Source organism: Callospermophilus lateralis, chromosome 3 (genome assembly GCF_048772815.1).
Source record: "Callospermophilus lateralis isolate mCalLat2 chromosome 3, mCalLat2.hap1, whole genome shotgun sequence".
Lineage (NCBI taxonomy): Eukaryota > Metazoa > Chordata > Mammalia > Rodentia > Sciuridae > Callospermophilus > Callospermophilus lateralis.
The window spans coordinates 173,027,433-173,048,996 of record NC_135307.1 but is presented as its reverse complement, the minus strand read 5'-3'; the positions used below and the strand labels follow the sequence as shown (position 1 = coordinate 173,048,996).

Here is a 21,564-nt window from a genome sequence, read left to right as displayed (position 1 = left end):
ACTCTCCAGTTATCAAAATTCTGCTGAAGAGTCAGGCATGGAGGCTGAGGCAGGAGGACTACAGTTTTGAGGTCTTGTTCCCAAAAGTAAAAAGGGCTGGAGTGTAGCTCAAGGGTAGCCTTGGAGGGTGTGGACGAATGACAGACATAATTAGTAACCACATATGGCTGTTTATTTCATACAGGGCTCTCTGTACAAAATATTTACACATATTCTTTACAGAATAAATAAGTCACCTGAAGGTAAATAGATAATGCTTTCTCCTCAGTGGTTAGGGAGAATCCTGGTGTGAGCAAGCTGCAGTGCACACTTTCTCCTTAGGCCACAGCACAGGCAAACATCGCTTGCTTCGTGGGATCCAGAGTTGTGGCCTTGGGTCGTCAGCAGCTCCTCCACCTCTTGCCATCACTGGGTTTACAAACAGGCTTGCGTAGTGTGGCTAGAGGCACAGAGCTGTTTCATTTGTAAAGATGGCAAGAGGACAAACTTGGCACAGGAGAAGATGGAATATTTGCCATCTCTTGTCACCTCTGGATCCTGGAAGAATTTTCATTTGTCCTAATGATCCCACCACTTTCTAGATTAATCCATCTGCAGCACATTCACCCTACATGCCTCCTGCTGTGCATGACTCACCATGCTTTGAGATGTTTTGATTAAAGTGCTCAGTGTAACTCAGAACTCTCCAGCATGCTGGCAGGAAGCCTGCTGACCACCCACCCTGCACACGGTGGGCATGCAGGAGGGCGGAGTGCTTCTGACCCATTCACTTAAGGGGAGAGACCAGGAAAATAAAAGTACACAGCTGCTCCACACAATGCACTCCAATTTTTAAAGCAGCAAAAGGCACTTTCCCCGTCCCCCAAGCTCGAGTTAATGTACAAACCTGGCTTCACTCACAGGAAAGCTGCCCAGGAGGACTATGGGATCCCCCCTTCTTCCCAAGGCCTGGGGGGCCTCCGAGAAGCCTGGGGCGGGACTGGCTGCTCTGGGCCCTGCCATGCTCTTCATGCTACAGTTTGTCCCTTTCTGGTACCAGCAAGCTTCCACCATTTCCCACTAGGCAGAGACCAGGGGCTCTGCTATATCAAGCCCAGACGATGCGAGTGGGCGCCTCGCTGGGAGTGGAAGGCTGGTCTGTGGGGAACAGGAAGGAAGCAAACTGGGTTGGAAGTGGGGGGCTCTCCACAAATGGCAGCTCTGGCTGAAGTGAAATGTTACGCAGTTGAGTAGAAAGTAAACTTCAGGGTTGTACAAGCTCATCCTTCTGATGAGAACTATTTTTTTCCATGAAGGAACGGTTCTTTTTAAAGTGAAAGTACTTTACATGTTAGGAGTATATAATTCTAAAAATAGTAATAAAAATGTCTTTTATAAGTAATGTCATGTGGCTTGTAGAAGAGAACAGGAAGAAATAAAAAGGCAGGCAAACCAGTCTAGGTAATATCCTCTCCTGCTAGACTGGAAGTACCCACGTGATTTCTAGGCTGAAAATAGGTAGGATTTCACCAGTCACCTCATTGGTGTCTGATTTCTGACCAGCTAATGGAGCTGCTTTTAAAAGGGCTCCCACACGAGAGTCCTCTGCCCCTCACTTTCACCCAAGGCCCGACTCCTTCAGCAGCAAACCTCCTTCCTCATCTATCTGAAGTGGATAGAACCCCAGAAGCTGCAAGGAGGGCATTCTGGGGTCTGGCTTACTTTCTATTGGGTAGCTAGGGAAGCCCAGGCCCTGAGGTTCTCAGGATGGCTGGGAACAAAAGAACCCACTTCCACCAACATGAGGGGAGGTGGCAGAGACACTCTCAGGTCCGTGGAAGACACCGAAGGTTAGGCTTGTTCTGTGACTGGCCTCCAAAGCCATGGCAAACGTGGCAGGCAAGGGTGGCAGGAACAGAACACCTCGACAGAAACCCTTTTAATCAAGGAAATTCCATCTTCTCAGTCCTTCTGGGAAAGGGCGAGACCGGGTGCACTGTGAGAGAAAGTGGCTCGGGCTTCAGGGGAAGAGTTGCAGCTGGAACTTGGGGGCCCATTCCAGGGCACTTTTCACCACTGCTAGAGCAGCTGCTCCCAGGGCTACCGTCAGACCCATCACTGCCAGTTTCACAAAGCGGTTGGTCCTTGGTTTGGTCAGAACATCTTTTGTTCGAGTCTCAGGTCGCAGAAGTCCTCGAAACCGCTGCCGCAGCACCATATCCGGCCTCTGCTGGGCTGATGCCAGCTCAAAGTCTTTGAAGGTAGAGGCTGCGGTTCTGCAGAGGAAGGAGGCAGAAATAAGGACTGGTATGAAGGAAGAGGAAGAGGAGCGGCAGAGCCAGAAAGTTCTTTTGGATAAAGACCCGAGAAGTCTAAGGGGATTCGGCTGGAATGGCTCTGGCCACTGTCCTGCCCTGTCCTCACCCCACAGTCTCCCCTGCCTCTGCCCTTTACAGCTGCCCCAACTCTACTAGTGCCTCGCTCTGCTCACCTCTCAGCCTGCTGCTGGGCAGCAGCCTCCCGAGCGAGTTCAGAAGGGGGAAACTGAACAAAGAGGTCCCCTGCTCTGCTGATCAGCGTCTCATAGGGCAGGTCCTGAGGGATCTGGGACAACAAATGGTGGACCGAGGCCATGTCACAGTCACAGTCCAGAACTTCCTGCTCACGATACAACACAATCTGTGGGAAGAAAGACTTTGCATTACGGACGAGACACATAGGGCCGTGGCCAGCTGCCTCTCAGTCTCTATAGAGATGAGTTCAAACCGGAAACAGACAGAGCCCAGCCCAGCTGCTCAGCAAGCTCTTGTATCCATCTAGGAAGGAATGAGGCACATTCTTTCAGTGCTGTTCCAGCTGGGCTGGGCCTTCCTGCTAGGAGCTCACTGCCACTCATGATGTGAAAGACTGACAAATTAAAGTAAGTCCTTCCAGGCACATTTGTCTGCTCAAGTGTCTCTCAGAGTCTTGAAAGAAATGAAGGTGATTCTTTTAAGAAGAAAAGGAGATGGATCATAGGGAGATTCTTGGAGCTTCAGCAAAGAAATGGTTCAAAATTGTAGAAGGAATCGTCTCGTTCCCTTTAAACATCTTCCTTCTGATCGCTGGCCCACAAATCCACTGCTGTTGAAGGGATCTGTGAAGAACTTCCTGGGTCCCCACCTCTACAAATTACTCAGGCCTGTGCTTCCCCCACCCCCCATACAAGGGATTGAACTCAGGGGTGCTCTACCACTGAGTTACATCCCTTTTTTTTTTTTTTTTTTTTTAATTTTGTAGTTGTAGACAGACATAATGCCTTTATTTTATTTGTTTTTTATTTTTATGTGGTGCTAAAGATAGAACCCAGTGCCTCATGCATGCTAGGCAAGTACTCTGCCCCGGCCCCACTATCCCTTTTTAAAAAAAATCTTAACTTTATTTTGAGACAGAATCTTGCTAAGTTGTTCCCACTAGCCTCAAACTTGTGATCCTGCTGAGTCAGCCCCTGACTTATCGGGGTTACAGGTGTGCGTCACCTTCTAGTAAGTGCAGCCCTCACCACTACCACCAGCCACCTCGCTTCTATAGCCTGAGGCCAGCTCTCTCCTTTGGCAGCTGCTGTGCAGACTGCTAGGGGTTCATCAGGTGAACATAGTTCCAGAAGGCATCAGCAGAACAATGACAATTCACAATGCACACTGGCACTTCAAAGGTTCAGAAGAGTCTTACAGGACAGAAATCTCTGTAATTTTCTGTTTTTCATAACACCCCCATTTACACTGCACAGAAGAGGGACACCTGCCTAGGAAATGCCATCTCTTACATTGTTTTCATGATCACCAGACCCCTGCAGGAAGAGGGTGGGTGGCGGAGAGCCTGGCTGCTGCTCATGGTGGGTACCTACCACAGCTGCAAAGTAAATGGGCATCAGCGGATGGCAGGCCAGGAAGAAATCATATAACCGCACAACGTGCCTGAAGTCAGACAGGACGTGCCCAAACCAGGTGATGAGCCAGCTGAGGGCAAAGATGGTCCCCACCTCAGCACTAGGAGCAAAGGAAATCCAAATGTTAGGTTCCCTTTTATGTCACCCCTTCCCTCTCTCAGGGCCTTCTTTGTCCTCAGTGCTGGTGAGAAGGAAGCATTTGGGAAATACACTTTTTTTTTTTTTTTAAATCCAGCTACCTGAGAACTTAGCATTTTCTCCTCAAAAAATACAAAGTTTTAAAATTGCAGCACGACACTCATACCACAACAGCATGCTGCCTGCCTTATCTCACCAAGCGCTCTTCTAATGCTCAACAGATGTCAACTACAGGAATAAGGAGGTGTTTTCAGAGAACTATATTGTGATTTTCTTTCTGAGACAATTTTGATATCTGCACAGAAAATTTTCTTCTCCTTGGAACTTGGGAAATAAAATCACTCATGGATGGCCTTGTCCTTTTATCTCAATCTCCAAGAACTCGTACTTCATCTTGGAGCAAGTCTAAGTTAGTAAACTGATGCCACCCCTCCTCCCTACTAGATGTGAATTCCTCAAGCCATGGGTCGTCTCCCCCTTGCATTCCAGTACCCGAAAAAGGGCTCTAAGACTATGTAAAGAACCGAATCATCCAGATTGCTGGTGACTGGAAGGGACAACCAACATGAATCAACCTAATATATGAGGAAACGGAAAAAGATCTGTGGCGAAGAAACAAGAGCCAGGAGAGCAAAGGCAAGACGGGTGGTACACACATGAAGGCGGCATCCCGTACCTCTGCATGAAGTCATGGAGCTCTGGGTTCACCTGGTCTATGATGGGCATCAGGTAGTTTAAAATGTGCCTGGTGTTGTCCATTGTGGGATCCATGAAGTCCCTAGAGTGAGACAATTCAATGAGCTTAGTCGGATCAAGCACTTAGATATCATGGCTGGAGGGTGTGACCACTGAAAAAACTGAAAAGAAAATGACAAAGGGAGTTGGGGATGTGGCTCAGTGACAAAGCACCCCTGGGTTCAATCCTCAGTGCCCAAAGGAAGAAAAAAAGGACTAAGGAATTATTCTGAGGGGGCTGGGCTTAAGGAGTGACACCCTCCTGTTATATCCCTCTGCAGGGGTACCTGAGGTGGTGGGTAGACAATTTTTCTACCAGGGATGTTGCCAGCCTCTCGCCTACCACCAGCAGAAACGTAATCACTATGTCATGGTAGCCCTGGTAGTAGTGCAGCTGAGGGTTGCGCTCCAAGATGAGGAGGATGATGTCAATGAGCTCTTCCTGGAGCCCCTCTCTCTGTTCATCTGGCATGCCTGTGGAGAGGAGGTACGTTTGAAAACAGCAAGCAGCCCAGTAACAGGGAGATTAGGAAGAAGGCCAGCAATGGATTTTTCAGAGAAAGTGTCCAACAAAAGAAAATGTATTTAAAACAAGTTGGGGGGCTGGGGATGTGGCTCAAGCGGTAGCGCGCTCGCCTGGCATTCGTGCGGCCCGGGTTCGATCCTCAGAACCATAGACAAAACAAAGATGTTGTGTCCGCCGATAACTAAAAAATAAATATTAAAATTCTCTCTCTCGCTCGCTCTCTCTCTCCCTCTTTAAAAATAAATAAATAAATAAAACAAGTTGGTAACATCTATCAAGTTGACACACAGAAAAGAGCCACACCTTCAACATACAGGGGGAACCTGAAGACACCAACTTAACCAAATTGGAGTTACTATCCTCCACAAGGGATGGTGGGATGGCATACGCCTCTTGATATGATGTGCTGACAGGAGATCTGTGGTTCACGAGTGGAACTCCTATCAGGTGCATAAGCCTGATCTCACAATGAGGAAACACCAGGCAAAGCCAAAGTAAGGAAAACTGAGCAGGATAACTAGGCTGTCATAAAACACAAAGGAACTGCTACAGATTGAGAGGCTGAAGAAGCCAGGTGCAGTAGCACATGCCTCTAACCCCAGCAGCTCAGGAGGCTAAGATAGGAGGACAGCAAGTTCAAAGGCAGCCTCAGTAAAAGAAAAGTGCTAGGCAACTTGGTGAGTCCCAGTCTTTAAATAAAATACCAAAAGGGGCTGGGGATGTGGCTCAGTGGTCGGGTGCCCTGAGTTCAATCCCTGTACTTCCTCCCTGAAAAAAATGGCTAAAGAGATGATGGCTGAGTGGGAGATGGGTGAATTTGTATTTCCTCTTCCTATAAAGGATAAGTGGTGAGATGGTGAAATCTCAAAAATTAGATTGGATTAGATAACAGTATTTTTCAATGTTGCCACTGATTTGGTGAGAACCTTAATTTTAGAACTACATCCTGAAATAGTTTGGTTAAAGAGGGACCATATGTTTATGATGAACTTTTTTTTTTTTTTGGATACGGGGGACTGAACTCAAGGGGCACTCGACCACTGAGCTGCATCCCCAGCCCTATTTTGTATTTTATTTAGAGACAGGGTCTCACTGAGTTGCCTAGTGCCTCATTTTTGCTGACTCTACTTTGAACTCATGATCTTCCAGCCTCAGTTTCCCCAGCTGCTGGGATTACAGGCATGTACCATGGCGCCTGGCTTTTTTTTTTTTGTACCCGGGATTGAACTCAGGGGCACTTGACCACTGAGCCCTATCCCCAGGTCTTTTTAATATTTTATTTAGAGACAGAGTCTCACTGAGTTGCTTAGCACCTAGCTTTTTGCTGAGACTGGCTTTGATCCTCCTGCCTCAGCCTCCTGAGTTGCTGGGATTATAGGCTTGCTACATTGTGCCTGGCTTTTTTTTTTAAATATTGATTTAAAAAAAAAAATTATTTATTTTTTATTCGTTCTTTTAGAGAACATGACAGTAAAGTGTATTCTGACATATTATACATGGAATATAACTTTTTCTAATTAGAATCCCACTGTACTCTTACATAATAGTTCAGAAAAAAATTCATTTCTATGTATAAAGAAGGAAAGAATAACAAAGAGTTAATAAAACAAATGTGGTAAAACACATAAGGAAATCTGGGTAAAAGGTATCTGGAGAATTCTTTGTCCTACTTTTGCAACTTTTTGGAATGAAATTATAAATTAAAAGTTGAAAAAGCTGCATGTTCCCCTCTAAACTAAATCAATATTCCAGGGAAGACTGATCTCTTCCACCCGAAAATACATTTAGAAACGGGGGCGCCTGTCTCCAGAGCTCTTTCAGAGGATGAAGCCAGTCCGCAGTGGTCAGCAAGCTCCTCACTCATCTGGGTGTTTAGTGTTAAGAGTGCTGAACTGTCCCCCTAAGCCAGCAGCAAGGGGAGGGCTGTGCTCAGCGGGAATGGCAAGACTACAGCCCAAAGGTGAGAAGCCCAATAGGTTTGAGTACTGCATCTCTCGGGCAGTTCAGGAGCAAGAGATGAATCCAGGTAGACCTCAAGGCTCAGCTAAGGGAGCTGAATGCCACCATAGCCAAGGAGACTAAAGTGGGCCGTAGTCAGAAAGCTATCACAATCTTTGATCTAGTTCTGCTGAAAACTTTCCAGAAAATCCAACCATGGCTAGTTTGTGAACTTAAGATAAAGCTCAGCAGGAAGCACGATCAGAGGACAACTGCACCTAAGCCAACTTGAAAAAGCCATAGGAAAAACAAGCAAAAACGTCCTGAGAGCTGCATGCAGACAGCTGTACAGGCTGTGACCCTTGACATGGGTAAGAGACTCTGTCTGAAGCTGGACAGCAGGCTGCTGCTCATAAAGGTTCACTCTGACAAAGCTTGACAGAACAATGTGGAACACAAGAGCAAACTCAGGTGTAAGATGCTCACGGGCTGGGGCTGGGGCTAAATGGTAGGGCGCTCACCTAACATGCGTGAGGCACTTGGTTCAATCCTTAGTACCACATAAAAATAAAATAAAGATATTGTGTCCATCTAAAACTAAAAAATAAGCTCACAGGCAAGGATGCTAATTAAGAATTCCCGAAGTTTGAGTTATAAATATAGTAGTAGCTTAACTTTCACTGTTAAAAACCGATACGGGAGAAACAGCTCACTTAAGGGCTCAGTCCCACTGAACAAAAGGTGCAAGGTGACAGCAAAGCTTACCTCATGCCCACATTTCCTCCACCACATCTCAAAAAAAAAGAGTCATATTTCAAACAATAAAACAACAACAACAAAAAAGAAATAAACCAAGAACTATGGATAGGTAAAATAATGAAAGCAGTAAGAGTCAAAACTAAACCCTATTTGAATTTCCAAAGCGAAGAGTGTTCAGCCAAGCCCAGAGGAAAACGAATGGAAAATACCACAAAGCCACGACAAAAGTTCAGCCTGCCAGAGCAACACAGACTGAAGTGACACAATGGAAGAGGAACAGAGGGCTCGGGGGGAAAGCAGTTTACTAGGGGAGGCAAGGGGAGCCATCCGCTCAGAGAGGTCTCACTTGGACTAGGAGGTAGGAAAAAGGGACTGGATCATGGGTACAAATCTTATCAAAACCAAGTCCAAGGGCTGATGCTGTAGCTCCATGGCAGAGCACTTGCCTAGCATGTGTGAGGCACTGGGTTCCGTCCTTAGCACTGCATACAAAAATAAACAAAATAAAAGCATGGTATCAATCTATAATTATAAAACAAAACAAAACCAAGTTAGAGCTGGGCACCGTGGCACACACCTGTAATCCCAGCTACTTGGGAGGTTAAGGCAGGAGGATCACAAGTTTGAGGTCAGCCTTGGCAACATGGCAAGACCCGGTCTCAAAATTAAAAAAAAATATATATATAAAGGGCTGGGGATGCAGCTTGGTGGTAGAGTGCCCTGGGGTTTAAACTCCAGTACAGGAAAACAACAACAACAAGAAAACCAGAGTTGGCAGGCTACTGGCTACAAGGGAGTCACAAGGGCCTCTGTAGGGAACATGGATACAAGCAGGAAAGAAGATCCTAACAGGGGCTAGGGGGATAGCTCAGTGGTAAAGCACCTGCTTAGCATGCATAAGGCCCTGAGTTCAATCCCCAACACCACATAAAAAACAAACAACAATAATAAAAATGATATTTAAAAAAAAAAAAAAGACCCTAACAGACAAATCCAAGCTAGAGCTTGGTTTCAGATGAGTGAAAAACAGGGTTAGAGGCTCTAGTTCCCTTCAGCAGCTCTCTTCTCTCCAGGGACTTCCAAGTGGAGTAATTAGAGGAAGAGAAATAGGTCATATATATAAGGTTTGACATCCAGTTTCCTTCCTTGTGAAAATGGAAATGACAAGGATCCCTCTCTTTCTTCCTGAGAAGCAGGAGGCATTTTTTTTTGGTGGTACTGGAAATCGAAACTATGGCCTTATGCATGCAAAGCAAGCACTCTACCAACTGAGCTATAGCCACAGCCAAGGGAGGCAATTTTAAGAATAGATTCTATGAACATGAAGGGAATGGCCTCCCCTCTAGTCCAAGGGACCTAATACATGTATGTTTAAAAATCTAGTTAGATGATGATATTATCAGTTCTTATTAGTATCCAATTTAAGATAATTTGCTCTCTAAAGCCAGACTGATGGCTCTACCAATCTCTAAAGTCCTCTCTGTGGCATGAAGGGAAATGTTAAGGTCTGTAAACAAGTCAGATTGGCACCTGTTATTTTGCCAGAGAAATATTAAAGTCTGTAAACAAGTCTGGATGGCGCCTGGCAAAATGCCAGAGGGGAGTGGTTTGTGAAGTAACAAAAGCGAGCCATTAAGTGTGGAGATTCCTTATTGGTTGACTGCTGTATCTATTTTATGCTAATTAGATAAGCTGTGTAAAATGTATAAATATCTCTCAGATCCTACAATAAACGGCTCCGTTATTCGTCACCCCCCCCTATTCTGCTGCAGCGGGACTGAGGCAGGGGGGAAAAAAAAAAAAAAAAAAGACCCCCAAAAAATTCTTCTTCTCTCATTACCACTTCCAGGCCAAGAAACATTATGTCACTTTTAGGCTTTCACAAAGAAGGCTTGATGGTGGCCCAGTCATCAAAAGAATGACTCAGCAGACTGAAAGCACCCGAAATGCCTGAGAAGCAGGGTCCTACATGTTGGGCCTTTGTGGACTGGGATGGAAAGTCCTCAAGACTGGCAAGCACCAACACAAGAGGGAAGTGCAACAGGGCAGAAAGACTTCCAAAGGAAGGAAGAGTGTCTCACCAGGAGGGAACCGCCGTAAAGATCGCCTGACATCCAGCAGCACTTGTTGGTAGTCCTTGCTTATCTGTCGTAGGTCCTTTCCTATTGGAAAAAGAACGTATTACTGCAGGAATGCCTGGGAAGTCATATAAGGAGCAAAAAGTTCTGGAATAACATCAAAGCCCTGGTGGATACAATGCAGCTTTTTCCTGAAAAGTATACAACTCCAGATACACGTGGAAGGGAATCCCTACTCAGTTTTAAATGCATGCTGGAGTGTTTCTTTTTTTGTTTTTGTTTTTTGGTACTGGGGATTAACCTAGGACTGCTTTACTGCTAAGCCACATTCCCAGTCATTTTTATTTTGAGTTTTGAGTCAGGGTCTCAATAAGTGGTTTAGGGCCTCACTAAATTCTGAGACTGGCCTTGAACTTGTGATCCTCCTGCCTAAGCTTCCTGAGTCGCTGGCTAGGATTATAGGCATATATCATCATGTATGGACAAACACATGCTGTTTAATGCAAGTCATAAACAGACTGTCCACAGTGGGGTGGAGACAGCACCAGAAAAGTCAGGAGGCCTGGGTCTGTGCAGGCTGCCACTGAGCATCACCAGAGAATAGCCCATGTGTGCAAAATGATGATATTCCCTTCGATTTGCACCTTTCAGGTACTGAATAAAATTATGAATGTGGAAGTCATAGACCAATGAAAAAAATTCCAACATCTATAAGATCGTAGGCATCCTGAGCTGTTCAGAAAGGAGTAAATTCAGACAAAGATGAACCTGACACCCCTCAGCCCTGCAATTCTAAAACTAGGATACTGCAAACAAGAGACAGAACTTGTGGTCAGTTAGTTGGTAAGTCCAACTAGTTCAAGAGTACAGCAGTATTTTCTTGCTATTATATACACAAGGGTACCACTTCCCTCAAGCCACAACAAGTGCTATAATAAGCACAGATTTCCTTTACAACCAAATCAAAAGTATGAGAGGAAGCTGTGTAAATTTTCACACAGTGATTCCATCTTATCAGGAGACATGGGAAATCTGGAATCTGACAGAAGAATTTCATCCCAGAACTGAGAGTATGAATATAGCAATGCCTTTTTTTTTTTGGTACTAGGAATTCAACTCAGAGTCGCTTTACCACTGAGTTACATCCCTATCCCTTTCTGTTTTGAGACAGAGCCTCGCTAAGATGCCCAGGCTGGCCTATAATTTGTGATCCTTCTGCCTTTAGCCCCCACAATAGCTGGGATTATAGATGTGTGTGACCTTGACTGGCTTCATTCCAGTTTTGAGTAAGACTCTACTCATCAGTCTGAACTTATTTTCAGAGTGGGCTCAAGGATTTCCTAAAATGTTTTTGATTTACTCATCTACTCTTGGTTGATCATAAAAATCAAGGATCCCAGTATTATTTTCTCCCCACCTCCTGGACCAGCTCCCCTCCTGAGCCCTTACCCCATTACCTGATATAGGAGGTGGGTCACTCGTATTGACATTGAGGAGCTTGGGCCACACTTTTCGTCTGATCTCATCAGTCAGGAGACCTCCTTCACTGATAGCCATGCGTCTGAGGGCAGCCACGTCAGTGGGATCACTGTTCAGAGCCTGATATATCTCTGCCACTTTCTTCTTCCTTTTGGCACTAAAGCCTGAAATTACAAAAAAAAAAAAGTGTATGTGGGGAATGTGAGGCTTACATTCAGCATGTGTAGTTTTCTGCTTGGGGCTCCCTCTCCTTATTTGGTTTGAGGTAATAAGGTAGGTACCTCCTGTTAGAAGCTGGCATTTAAATCTCATGGACAGAGACACTCAAAATTTCATGCCAAGTGCTTTTAATCGTGGGGGGGGGGCACTCATTATAAAATAATTAAAAATTACTTATTTCGTTTTTGGTACTGGGGATTAAACCCAGGTCTTCATGCATGCTAGGCAAGCGTTCTCCACTGAGTTGCATTCCCTCCTGTCTAACAGGAGGTACCTACCTTATCTCTCCCTTTCTGGAGATACAGTGTTTGCTAAATTGCTAAGGCTGACCCCAGACTTGAAATCTTCTTGCCTCAGCCTCCTCAGTAGCTGGGATTACAGGTGTGCACTACTTTTTAGAAGGTGATTTATTCTATAGATTGGAACCAATGATCATAGGTACACAGCATCTTTCTTTAAAGAAAAAAAGAATGTGTTAACATTAGACAGATCATGGTTCACATCTGGGTCTGCCACTTATCCCTTCAAATAACTTTGAGCAGATTATTCCACCTCTCTGGTCCTCAGGGTTAACACCAATCTGTCAGGACAGTCACAATTATTTACTAAATATTAGTTACCTTCCTCATTCTAAAACAGCAGAGATTTAAAAAAACCAACCCACGAATAATTATGTAGCACATGATGTGTAAGATTCTACTGAGATATATAAGTAACAAGCAAGGAATCAGAATTATAATAAATGTTCAGTAAATTCAGGCTTATCAGTCAGTGGCAATGTTTTCCTGTTCTTAGTACTCAAACTTCAAAGAACACTCTTATCTCAATTTAGGAAAAATTTCCTATTATTTTTGTAGGAAAAAGGTAATTCAAAACTCAATCCTAGCTCTCTGCTTTCTGACTGCCATGTCCCAAGTTGTTTTTCTCCTCCATAACCTTCCACCATGATGCTCTGCCTCACTTCAGGCCCAGAGTAATGGAGTTAGCTATCTATGGACTGAGACATTGGGAACTGTGAGCACCAAATAAACTTTCCCTCCTCTTAAAAAAAAAAAAAACCAAAAACACCAAAAAATAAAACCCTCTAAGTATTAGGGCTGGGGGTATAGCTCAGGGTGTGGCTCTGTAATGCCTCAATACACATTTGTTTGTTTTGTTTTGCAGTACTGAGGCTTGAACCCAGGAACACTATGCCACCATAGGGCTACATTCCCAGTCCTTTTTATTTTATTTCATTTTTTGGTACCAGGGATTGAACTCAGGGGCACTCAATCACTGAGCCACATCCCCAGCCCTATATTGTATTTTATTTAGAGACAGAGTCTCACTGAGTTGCTTAGTGCCTCACTTCTATTGAGGCTGGCTTTGAACTTGTGATCCTCCTCCTCAGCCTCCCCAGGTGCTGCACCATCGTGCCTGGCTCCTTTTTTGTATTTTATTTAGAAACAGAGTCTCACTGAGTTGTTTAGTGCCTTGCTAGGATGCTGAGGCTGGCTTTGAATTCTCAATCCTCCTGCCTCAGCCTGCTGAGTTGCTGGGATTACAGGCATGCACCAACAGTTCTTTTTATTTTTTGAGACAGGGTCTTGCTAAGTTACCAAGGCTGGCCTTGAACTTGCCATGTTCCTGCCTCAACCTCCTGAATCACTAAGATTATAGGCGTGTTTTACTGAGTGAAGCTCAATACTACATTTTTAACAAAATCACATAGAGAAGTCTCCAGTTACACGTATCAGTTTTTACATATACCAGTTAATTTAACTGGTGAACATCAGAATCACGCGGAGACAGTTTCAGAAGCAAGAGTTGTCAAAGGGTACTAGGATTTCTAATGTGGCTGGAGGTTAGAGATATTGACTGCACACAAAGCAATCATTTCTCAACAACCACATAAATTACTGGTGATCATTAAGCATCTTACATTCTTATGTGATAGTCTGTTATTTACAGGCATTTTACTGTGTTTACATTACTTTTTAGGATATAGGTTGGGAATTTATGGTTGATATCTGTCACTATTAGTCTTCTATTTAAAATAATGGGGTCATAGGATCTTAGAATTTTCAAGCAGATGGCTTATTTTATTTATTTTTTGGTATTGGAGATTTAATCCAAGAGTACTTTAACACTGAACTACATCTCAGCCTCTTTTTTATTTCGAGAGAGACTCTTGCTAAGTTACTTAGGGTCTTGCTGGAACTTGCAATCCTCCTGTCACAGCCTCCTGGGTTGCTGGGATTACAGGCATGCACCACTGTATCCAAACGAATAGCTACTTTTAGAATAGCTAGCTGAAGTTAAATGAATGATGGGGTATATTTAGATTCTTTTCTTTTGCTTGTACCACTGAGAAAATGAAACAAAACACAAGAAAAGTGAAATAAGACAATATCAAATGTTACAAGGCACTGTCCTATAATTAAAAAAGGTGTACACAGACAGTGAAGGCCAAGAACCCAAAAGTGATTTTAACAAGTCAGGCCAAGAAGCATAACTTAAAAAAAAGAGGATTTAGTAGAGAATAGAAAGTTTGAACATACATACAGGGCTTCTTCTTGGATAGCAAACAGATTCATTAAAAAAATATTATGGAATAAATTTTAGATACAAGGCTCTAGAGTTAATGTAAGAAGGAAGGTAACATTGGAAGAAAGGTTAGACTTCAGAAAAGTCATTAAGCAGGTTTCCTCAGCAATGTTCTATTCTGAGACAAAAGTCTGTCTCAAACTGTCTCCATGAGAAAGTTGCACATTATTAACAGAAATGGGAACTGGTACTAGGAGCCTGTGAGAGCTGTGCCATATAAACCACACAAACAGAGGACTGGGGTCACATGCCACTGAAGTTGCAGACAGTAAAATAACACAAGTGACTTTTTGCCAGGTACCCTGTTATCTTGGCCAAACTATTGTTATTCTCCTAACAACAATGATAGCCTAGGAGGGTGATCATTTGTCTGAGATCTTCCTGATTTACAACTGGAGTCTTGCTGTAACTGTTCACAGCTAACTCCTCTTGCAACCTGCAAAACTGGCCCAGTTTGGATACTAAATTAAATGGCTGTTTTACCCAGAAATCATGAAAAATCAAGTCCCCAATTCCCTCTGTCAGCAAATTAAATGTTTATGAGGTGTGTCAAGCTCTTAGCTCTGGTGTGTCTATCCTTGGGTTCATTTCCTCCTTCCTTCCATCCATTCACCCACCCATCAGTCCATCATTTAATGAGTGACTATCTGTACAAGCACTGTACTGAATAGAGAGATTAATATGTCTCCCACCCAGACCTTTAGTATATCATTGTAGAGAGAAACACAATTATTACATAGGATATTACAGAATCATGAAGGATTATGAAAACCTAGAAGAAAGAATGACTACTTCTGAGACAATGAGGAAAGGCTTCACCAAGAATAGTCTGGTATCTTCTTGAAAACTTGGCCACACAGAAGAGTGTGTTGAAGGGAAAGTATTCCTGACAGAGGAAAGACTATGTGCAAAGACCTTGTCACATGAACTAAACACCAACAGCATGTCTGGGAAACAGAGGAGTTCTGACATGTGACAGAGTTGGATACAGGAAGAGTGCAGCAGAGGCACTGAAGGAAGTGAGGCTAATCAAGGTGGTCAGGCTGTACTCAGCTGCAGGAAGTCTGGTTAACACCCTGCAGGGACTTCCTCCTTTGGAAGAAGAGGCTGAATGTTTTCAGAGGGGTCACAGGCATACAGGAAACAGAAGACTCTCCGCCTTTCTCCCCTGGCTAGGGATGGAACCCAGGGCTTCATGCATGCTACCACTGAGCTACATGCCAGCCCACGAAGACTTTTTAGAAACTTTTTTTTTTTTTTGGCAGTACCAGGGATTGAACCCAAGGCCTTGAGGTTGGTAGGCAAGGGCTTTACCACTGAGCCACATCCTCAGACGCCAAGAAGACTTTTTATGAGACAACACAGGCCGAGACAAAATAAGTGCAGGAATTTAATTAATTTTCACAAGGAAAAAAAATCTAACTTTTTTTTACTTGTGTATTCTTGCACTTTCCATACATCACAAGTTAAGAGCACTTACGTGGTAATACTGAGTATTACATGAGGGAGGCTGACATTTAGAAACTGCATTGCCCTCTTTGTTAAGCATAGGGTGATTTTCCTCAGTTTGTTTAGACATATTCCACCCCCACTCCTCTTTCCAAGTAGACTCTTCAGCAACTGGGGAAAAGGAAAACTGCTGCTTGTATTTCGGGGAGAACACTGTTTGTAATCAGCTGGATTTCTGTGAGGTTTTGGCAAAAAATCTGTCAGAGTGTTAACTAATTCTGAACCAAAATCCTGGCTCTAATACTTATTTTCACTCTTTTTTATTTTTTACTTTTAACTCAGGGTGCTTTGCTACTAAACTATATCTCCAGCCCTTTTTATTTTGAGACAGGGTCTAAGTTGCCCAGGCCGGCCTCAAACTTGCAATCCTCCTGCCTCAGTCTCTTAAATTGCTGGCATAGCAAGTACGCACGGCTGTGCCTGACCACTTGTTTCTCTTAATACTATTTTGTTTGTTTGTTTGTTTTGGTATCAGAAATTGAGCTAGGGGCACTTGACCACTGATCCACATCCCCAGCCCTATTTTGTATTTTATTTAGAGACAGGGTCTCACTGGGTTACTTAGCACTTTGCTGTTGCTGAGGCTGGCTCTGAACTCAAGATACTCCTGTCAACCTCCAGAGCTACTGGGATTACAGGTCTGGCACTGATTCTATTTTTAATCCAGCATTTCAAAATTTAGTATCTTCCTGTTTTTGCCACTCTGTAGGAACTCCATAAATGTGTGGATATTGAATAAATTACTTAGTTACTGTTCCTCTGGAAAAAAATGGCCTAAAGTATATGATACTTTTCCCATACTACTGTTAGTATGCTCACTGTAGAATTCTAAATATAAATTGTAGATTCTGGTGTATTTATTTTTTCTTTGGTACTCAGGATTAAAGGAGATGCTTAACCATTGAGCTATATAACCCCAGCCCTTTTTATATTTTATTTACAGACAGGGTCTTGCTGAATTTTTTTAGGGCTTTACTAAGTTGCTGAGGTTGGCTTTGAACTCACAGTCCTCCTACCTCAGACCTCCCAAACCACTGGGATTACAAGCATGTACCACCACATCCAGCACTCTGGTTTGTTTCTAAAGCTCCCAAGGCCCAGTGTGATGGTGAATAACTGCAATCTCAACAATTTCAGAGGTTGAGGCCGGAGGACTGCAAATTCAAAGCCAGCATCACAACTCTGTAAGACCCTAAGAAATTTAGTGTGACATTATCTCAAAATAAATAACTAGGGCTGGGAATATAGCTCAGTTGGTAGAGTGCTTGCCTCACATGCACAAGACCCTGGGTTCAATTCCCAGCATAACAAGAAAGGAAGAAAGAAAGAAAGACAAACAGACATGCATGCATACTGGGGATGTGGCTCAGTAGTTAAGGACCCCTGAGTTCAATCCTTGGTGCCCACCCAAAAAAAGAAGCAATAAAAATAAAATAAAGCTCCTAGTATGCTGCTCAAATGTGGATTGTGGCTGCTATTTCAAGCCCCAAGACTGCCTTCCTTACCCCCATATTCCAGTGTTAAATGTCAGTGGCAGATGAGGAAGGCACTCCTACATGTACCACCCCCATGGATATTTTATTACATCAAATGTATACTCTCTCACTGTGATACGGAAAGATAAAACAGAAAGTTCAATGAGCTAGAGATACATAAACTCCAAGGTGAGAAGGTCAATTACTGCATTACAAAAAGTTTTAGCAGGGTCTTCACCGAACAAATACTTCATACACATTGTTTTTATCTAAGAAAGCAAAAAAATCACAGAGCTATTCTTGGATGTTAAAGAAAAAGACTGAAATGAATGCCTACTATCTATTTTATTTAAAGGTAAATTTTATGTATAGATTTTAGGGTACGACATATATTTTTGGACTTGATCATGCTGTATTTTGGCTTGATATTAAAGCCTACATTTCATCTGAAGGTATCACTGATGTCATTCTAATCTCCCTGAATCCTCTGCTCTCCAACTTATTGCCTCACTTATAAGAAAGGTGTATTGTATATATTCCAAAACTGATATGTTTCAAATTCCTCTGTAGTAGAGGACTTGGCTATCATAACCATGATGGAGTGAAATGATTGCCTACAGCTGGCTATAAAAGGTAAGGCTGCTATAAATAAATTCCTAGTGCCTGAAAAGCAATTCATTCAACAAGGAAAAATGATACAGGCACTATTTTGGCCTGTTTTCTATTAAAATAAGGGCCACTGAAGCAGTATTTCTTAACAGTTCAGATAAAGATGGCTGAGCCCATTACTGTCTGAATTGTCTCCCAACACTGGCTACAGAACCCAGGTGTAGATTTCTGCCTCCTCAGAGTAACAGGTATCTCCAAAAGTCCCTGGCTTCAGGAATTTAATGTAGAGGGAAAGAGCCATGACTAAAGATGACCACACTTATGAATCCTCTTAAGAGTTTTTAATCATAGCCCTAAAATAATTAGTGACTTGAATCTGGTAAGTGATCTACGTACATACTTGTAAAACAGAACCTTATGCAAGAGCACAAAATTCCATACTGATTATTTAGTATATGCCTGCATATCCAGAAAACTTTAGTCTTTAAACTGAAGCTAAACTCAAAAATGATAGCTTCAATCACAATGGAAGAGTAAAGGAGAGGGAGAGAGGATGAGGGAGAGAGATTCTCCTATTCAGAGACATTCCCTATACTTACTCTGAACTCCCAATATGGACATGAGAAATTAATTTGAAAATTTATGCTCAGACTTCATGTCTGTACCTGAGATAGACAATGGAAGGGGAAAATAATATCTTATTCTGGGTGAGATTCCCATTAAAAATAAAATAAAATATAGTAGCTTCTGTCTTTGGCAGTCCTAATTAGTTTCTAGAAAACAGTACCCAAACAAGAAGAGATTCATTAACTATCTGAACCATAACAAAGGCATCAAAAAAGATGCTGCTGGACATGAGGGCCCATGCCTGTAATCCCAGGGACTTGGGAGGCTCAGGTAGTAGGAGGATCAAGTTCAGAGCCAGGCTCAGCAACTTAGCAAGACACTGTCTCAAAATAAAAAATAAAAAGGGCTGGGGATGTCCTCAGAGGCAGATAATACCTGGGTTCAACCTCCAGTAGCACAAAGCAAACAAAAGCCCCCAACCCCAACCAAACTGTACATTTAACAATTGTTATAGTACCATTTATATATAATAAAATTGCTAGTTTTTAGGCATACAGTTAAGCAAAGTGCTAAGCAACTTGGTGAGACCCTGTCTCTAAATAATAAAATACAAAAAAGGGCTGGGGATGTGGCTCAGTGGTTAAGAACACAAAAAGAAAGAAAGAAAAAAAAAACGTGCTTTACTCCAACAACGGAGAATGATAGTCTAGTAAACTAATCTAACCATCCTTTACAAAGGCAGCTTCTAGCATTAGTAAGTTTTGTCAACAATTCTCCAATATGAATAAAAAAAAAAAAAAAAGCCAAAACAAACACCCTCCCCTCAAGCCCCTCATCTCTAAGTTCCTCCTTTTCATCCAAAGAAGCAAAGTCAAGGATACAGAAGGAGGTAAGTATTTTATTCAGTTGCACTGCAACAGGTCACATAACCCATGCTGCTTGGGACATTGACTATTATGCCATGAGGACAGATGTCACACAAACACCAGCAAAATGTTGCAACGACAAAGACCCCAGAAAACTAACATGTGTAGTGAGCTCCAGTTCCAACCAGTATCAAAAGAAAAGAGGGATGACAGAAAACTGAGCCCTAGAAACATGATGTGGATACCAGGAACTTCATCAAAATACCACTGTTCTATCACGGGCACCACTCATCAGAAGAGGGGAAAGGAGGATAGCTACTTCAGCCTTCCCAAGAGGGGAAAAAGATTTCACTTGATGCAGGATAAACATTCATAATTTTAACTACCACCTATTTATGGTATGGAAGGTGTCTTGGGAATAGGTGCTACAAGACCATGATTTCACCCAAAGCACTGACTAGACTGAAACAGTATAAAAAGCAGAATCGCTTTCTACACAATTAAATAACGTTAAGGGAGGATTAGGAGCGCCAAGGAGAGGAGCGGTTGCCGGGAGTGCCTCGACGGGGGAAGGGGAGTGACTGCTGACGGACAAGGGTTTCTTTTGGAACCAGAGGTCCGGAACTGGACAGTGGCGGTGCCTGCAGCTCTGCGAGAGAACCAAGAACCACTGAACTCGACGCTTTAGAAGGGGGAATTCTATGGTACTTTAAAGATACGGGAGGAACGCCTCAGTCCGGTCGGTCCGAGTGAAGTTTGGGAAACCTTCCCAACAACCAGGAAGGCGGCCCCAGAGTCTGCGGACGTGGCCCGTCAGCCGCGGGCCGGGGTGAGGCCTGGCCTCAGCCCTCGGGAGTCCCAATTCTCCACTCCCGGGGTACCGGAGGCCGCAGCGTACGGCCCCCGGACCTTCCCCGCCAGGGCTCTTCCTCCGATGGCTCAGGACTCGCCAGTTCCAGGCCCTCTCCCCCCCTGACGTGAGCCAAGTCCTTCGCCCCTTTCCTCTCCCAGCGCCGCGACCCCGCCCTCGGCCCGCTCTTCTGACCCGGTTCTGGCCCCTCAGGCCGTCCTCGGAGGCCGCTCCCCCGCGCCCCGGCGGGCTTCCGTACCTGCCCTGTCGGCGCCGCCGACCCAGCGGCTGGAGGTGGGGCCGTCGCCCTGCGCACGCCGGAGGGCCATGTCCCGGGGGCCCGGGCCCCGGCCCGAGCCCCGGCTGGTGTCGGAGCCGTAAGGAGACGCGACTCTGGCCGCAGGACGCTGCGCCCACTACGTGGGATAGGCTTGGTTTCGTCAGCCCGCGGCGCGCAGGCGCGCAGGCGGCCCCGCCCCACGCCGGCACGTGACCCCACATCACGCAGGGGCGGGCGACGGTCGCGGAGCACGCGCGCCTGCGCCCTGGGCGGCGGGCGCGGGTGGTGGGGAAAGAGCAGGGATCTTGCTGAGGAATTGTTTGAATTCCCCCACTGTGGTGCGTGGCGCTTTTGACTTCGTGTGTTCAGGATCGGATTTTGTCATTTTTTTGGCTTTTATAATCTCAAGAATGGTAGTGGTGAGAATATTATTGTGCTTGTGCTTAGACCATTACCCACGTGGTAAATACTGTACTGAATAATTACGAGCTATTTTGGTTAACAAGGACTTTACCTGTAGTGTCCCTTTCCCGCGCAAACTCCTGTTCTATGCATTTGTATACTTCAGGGTTTAGCAGGACCATTGCTGACGGCTCCCGCAATGCACAGTACAAGGGGTGGCCATGAATACAGCTATTGGAACAGTGCTCCCGCCTTGAGTTGCCCAAAATAACACTGGCTTCTCTGGTCTTTGATTTCCTTCTCATCTCCACTTGCACTCTTTCTTCTGCAATGCTACACACCCAATCACACCTCTGACATTGTAATGGCCAGAAATACCTCACTTCCCAAATCTCCGACGCAGAGTATGAAGTTCTCATGATTCAAGTTGCTTGAAAACTCTCATAGTCCAACCTCCACCAAAAAATGGTGAGACTTATTACTGGCTCCTCCTGATTTCATGTCTGTCCCGGTTTCAGGGTTCACTAGTGTTACCACTGTTTTACCCCGTGAGGAGTTCTTGCTTCCCCATGCTGAAGTATAACACCAGAGAAACACGCCGAGGCAAGTTTAGAGTGGAAAGTAAAAGCTTTATTAAAGGA

The 21,564-nt window shown here is 44.2% G+C and overlaps 1 protein-coding gene across 1 annotated transcript; it reads right to left on the bottom strand.

The window, feature by feature from the left end:
• Window positions 1–150: 150 nt before the first annotated feature.
• Tbc1d20 (TBC1 domain family member 20) lies at window positions 151–20,650 on the bottom strand. The gene is made up of 8 exons (XM_076851652.2): window positions 20,501–20,650; window positions 11,539–11,724; window positions 10,085–10,165; window positions 5,068–5,254; window positions 4,722–4,823; window positions 3,866–4,007; window positions 2,471–2,658; window positions 151–2,255 (listed from the first exon to the last, which is right to left on the bottom strand). Exons 1-8 carry the CDS (start codon window positions 20,568–20,570, stop codon window positions 2,000–2,002), a joined length of 1,212 nt encoding a protein of 403 aa, XP_076707767.1. The 5' UTR covers window positions 20,571–20,650; the 3' UTR covers window positions 151–1,999.
• Between the last annotated feature and the right edge of the window lie 914 nt (window positions 20,651–21,564).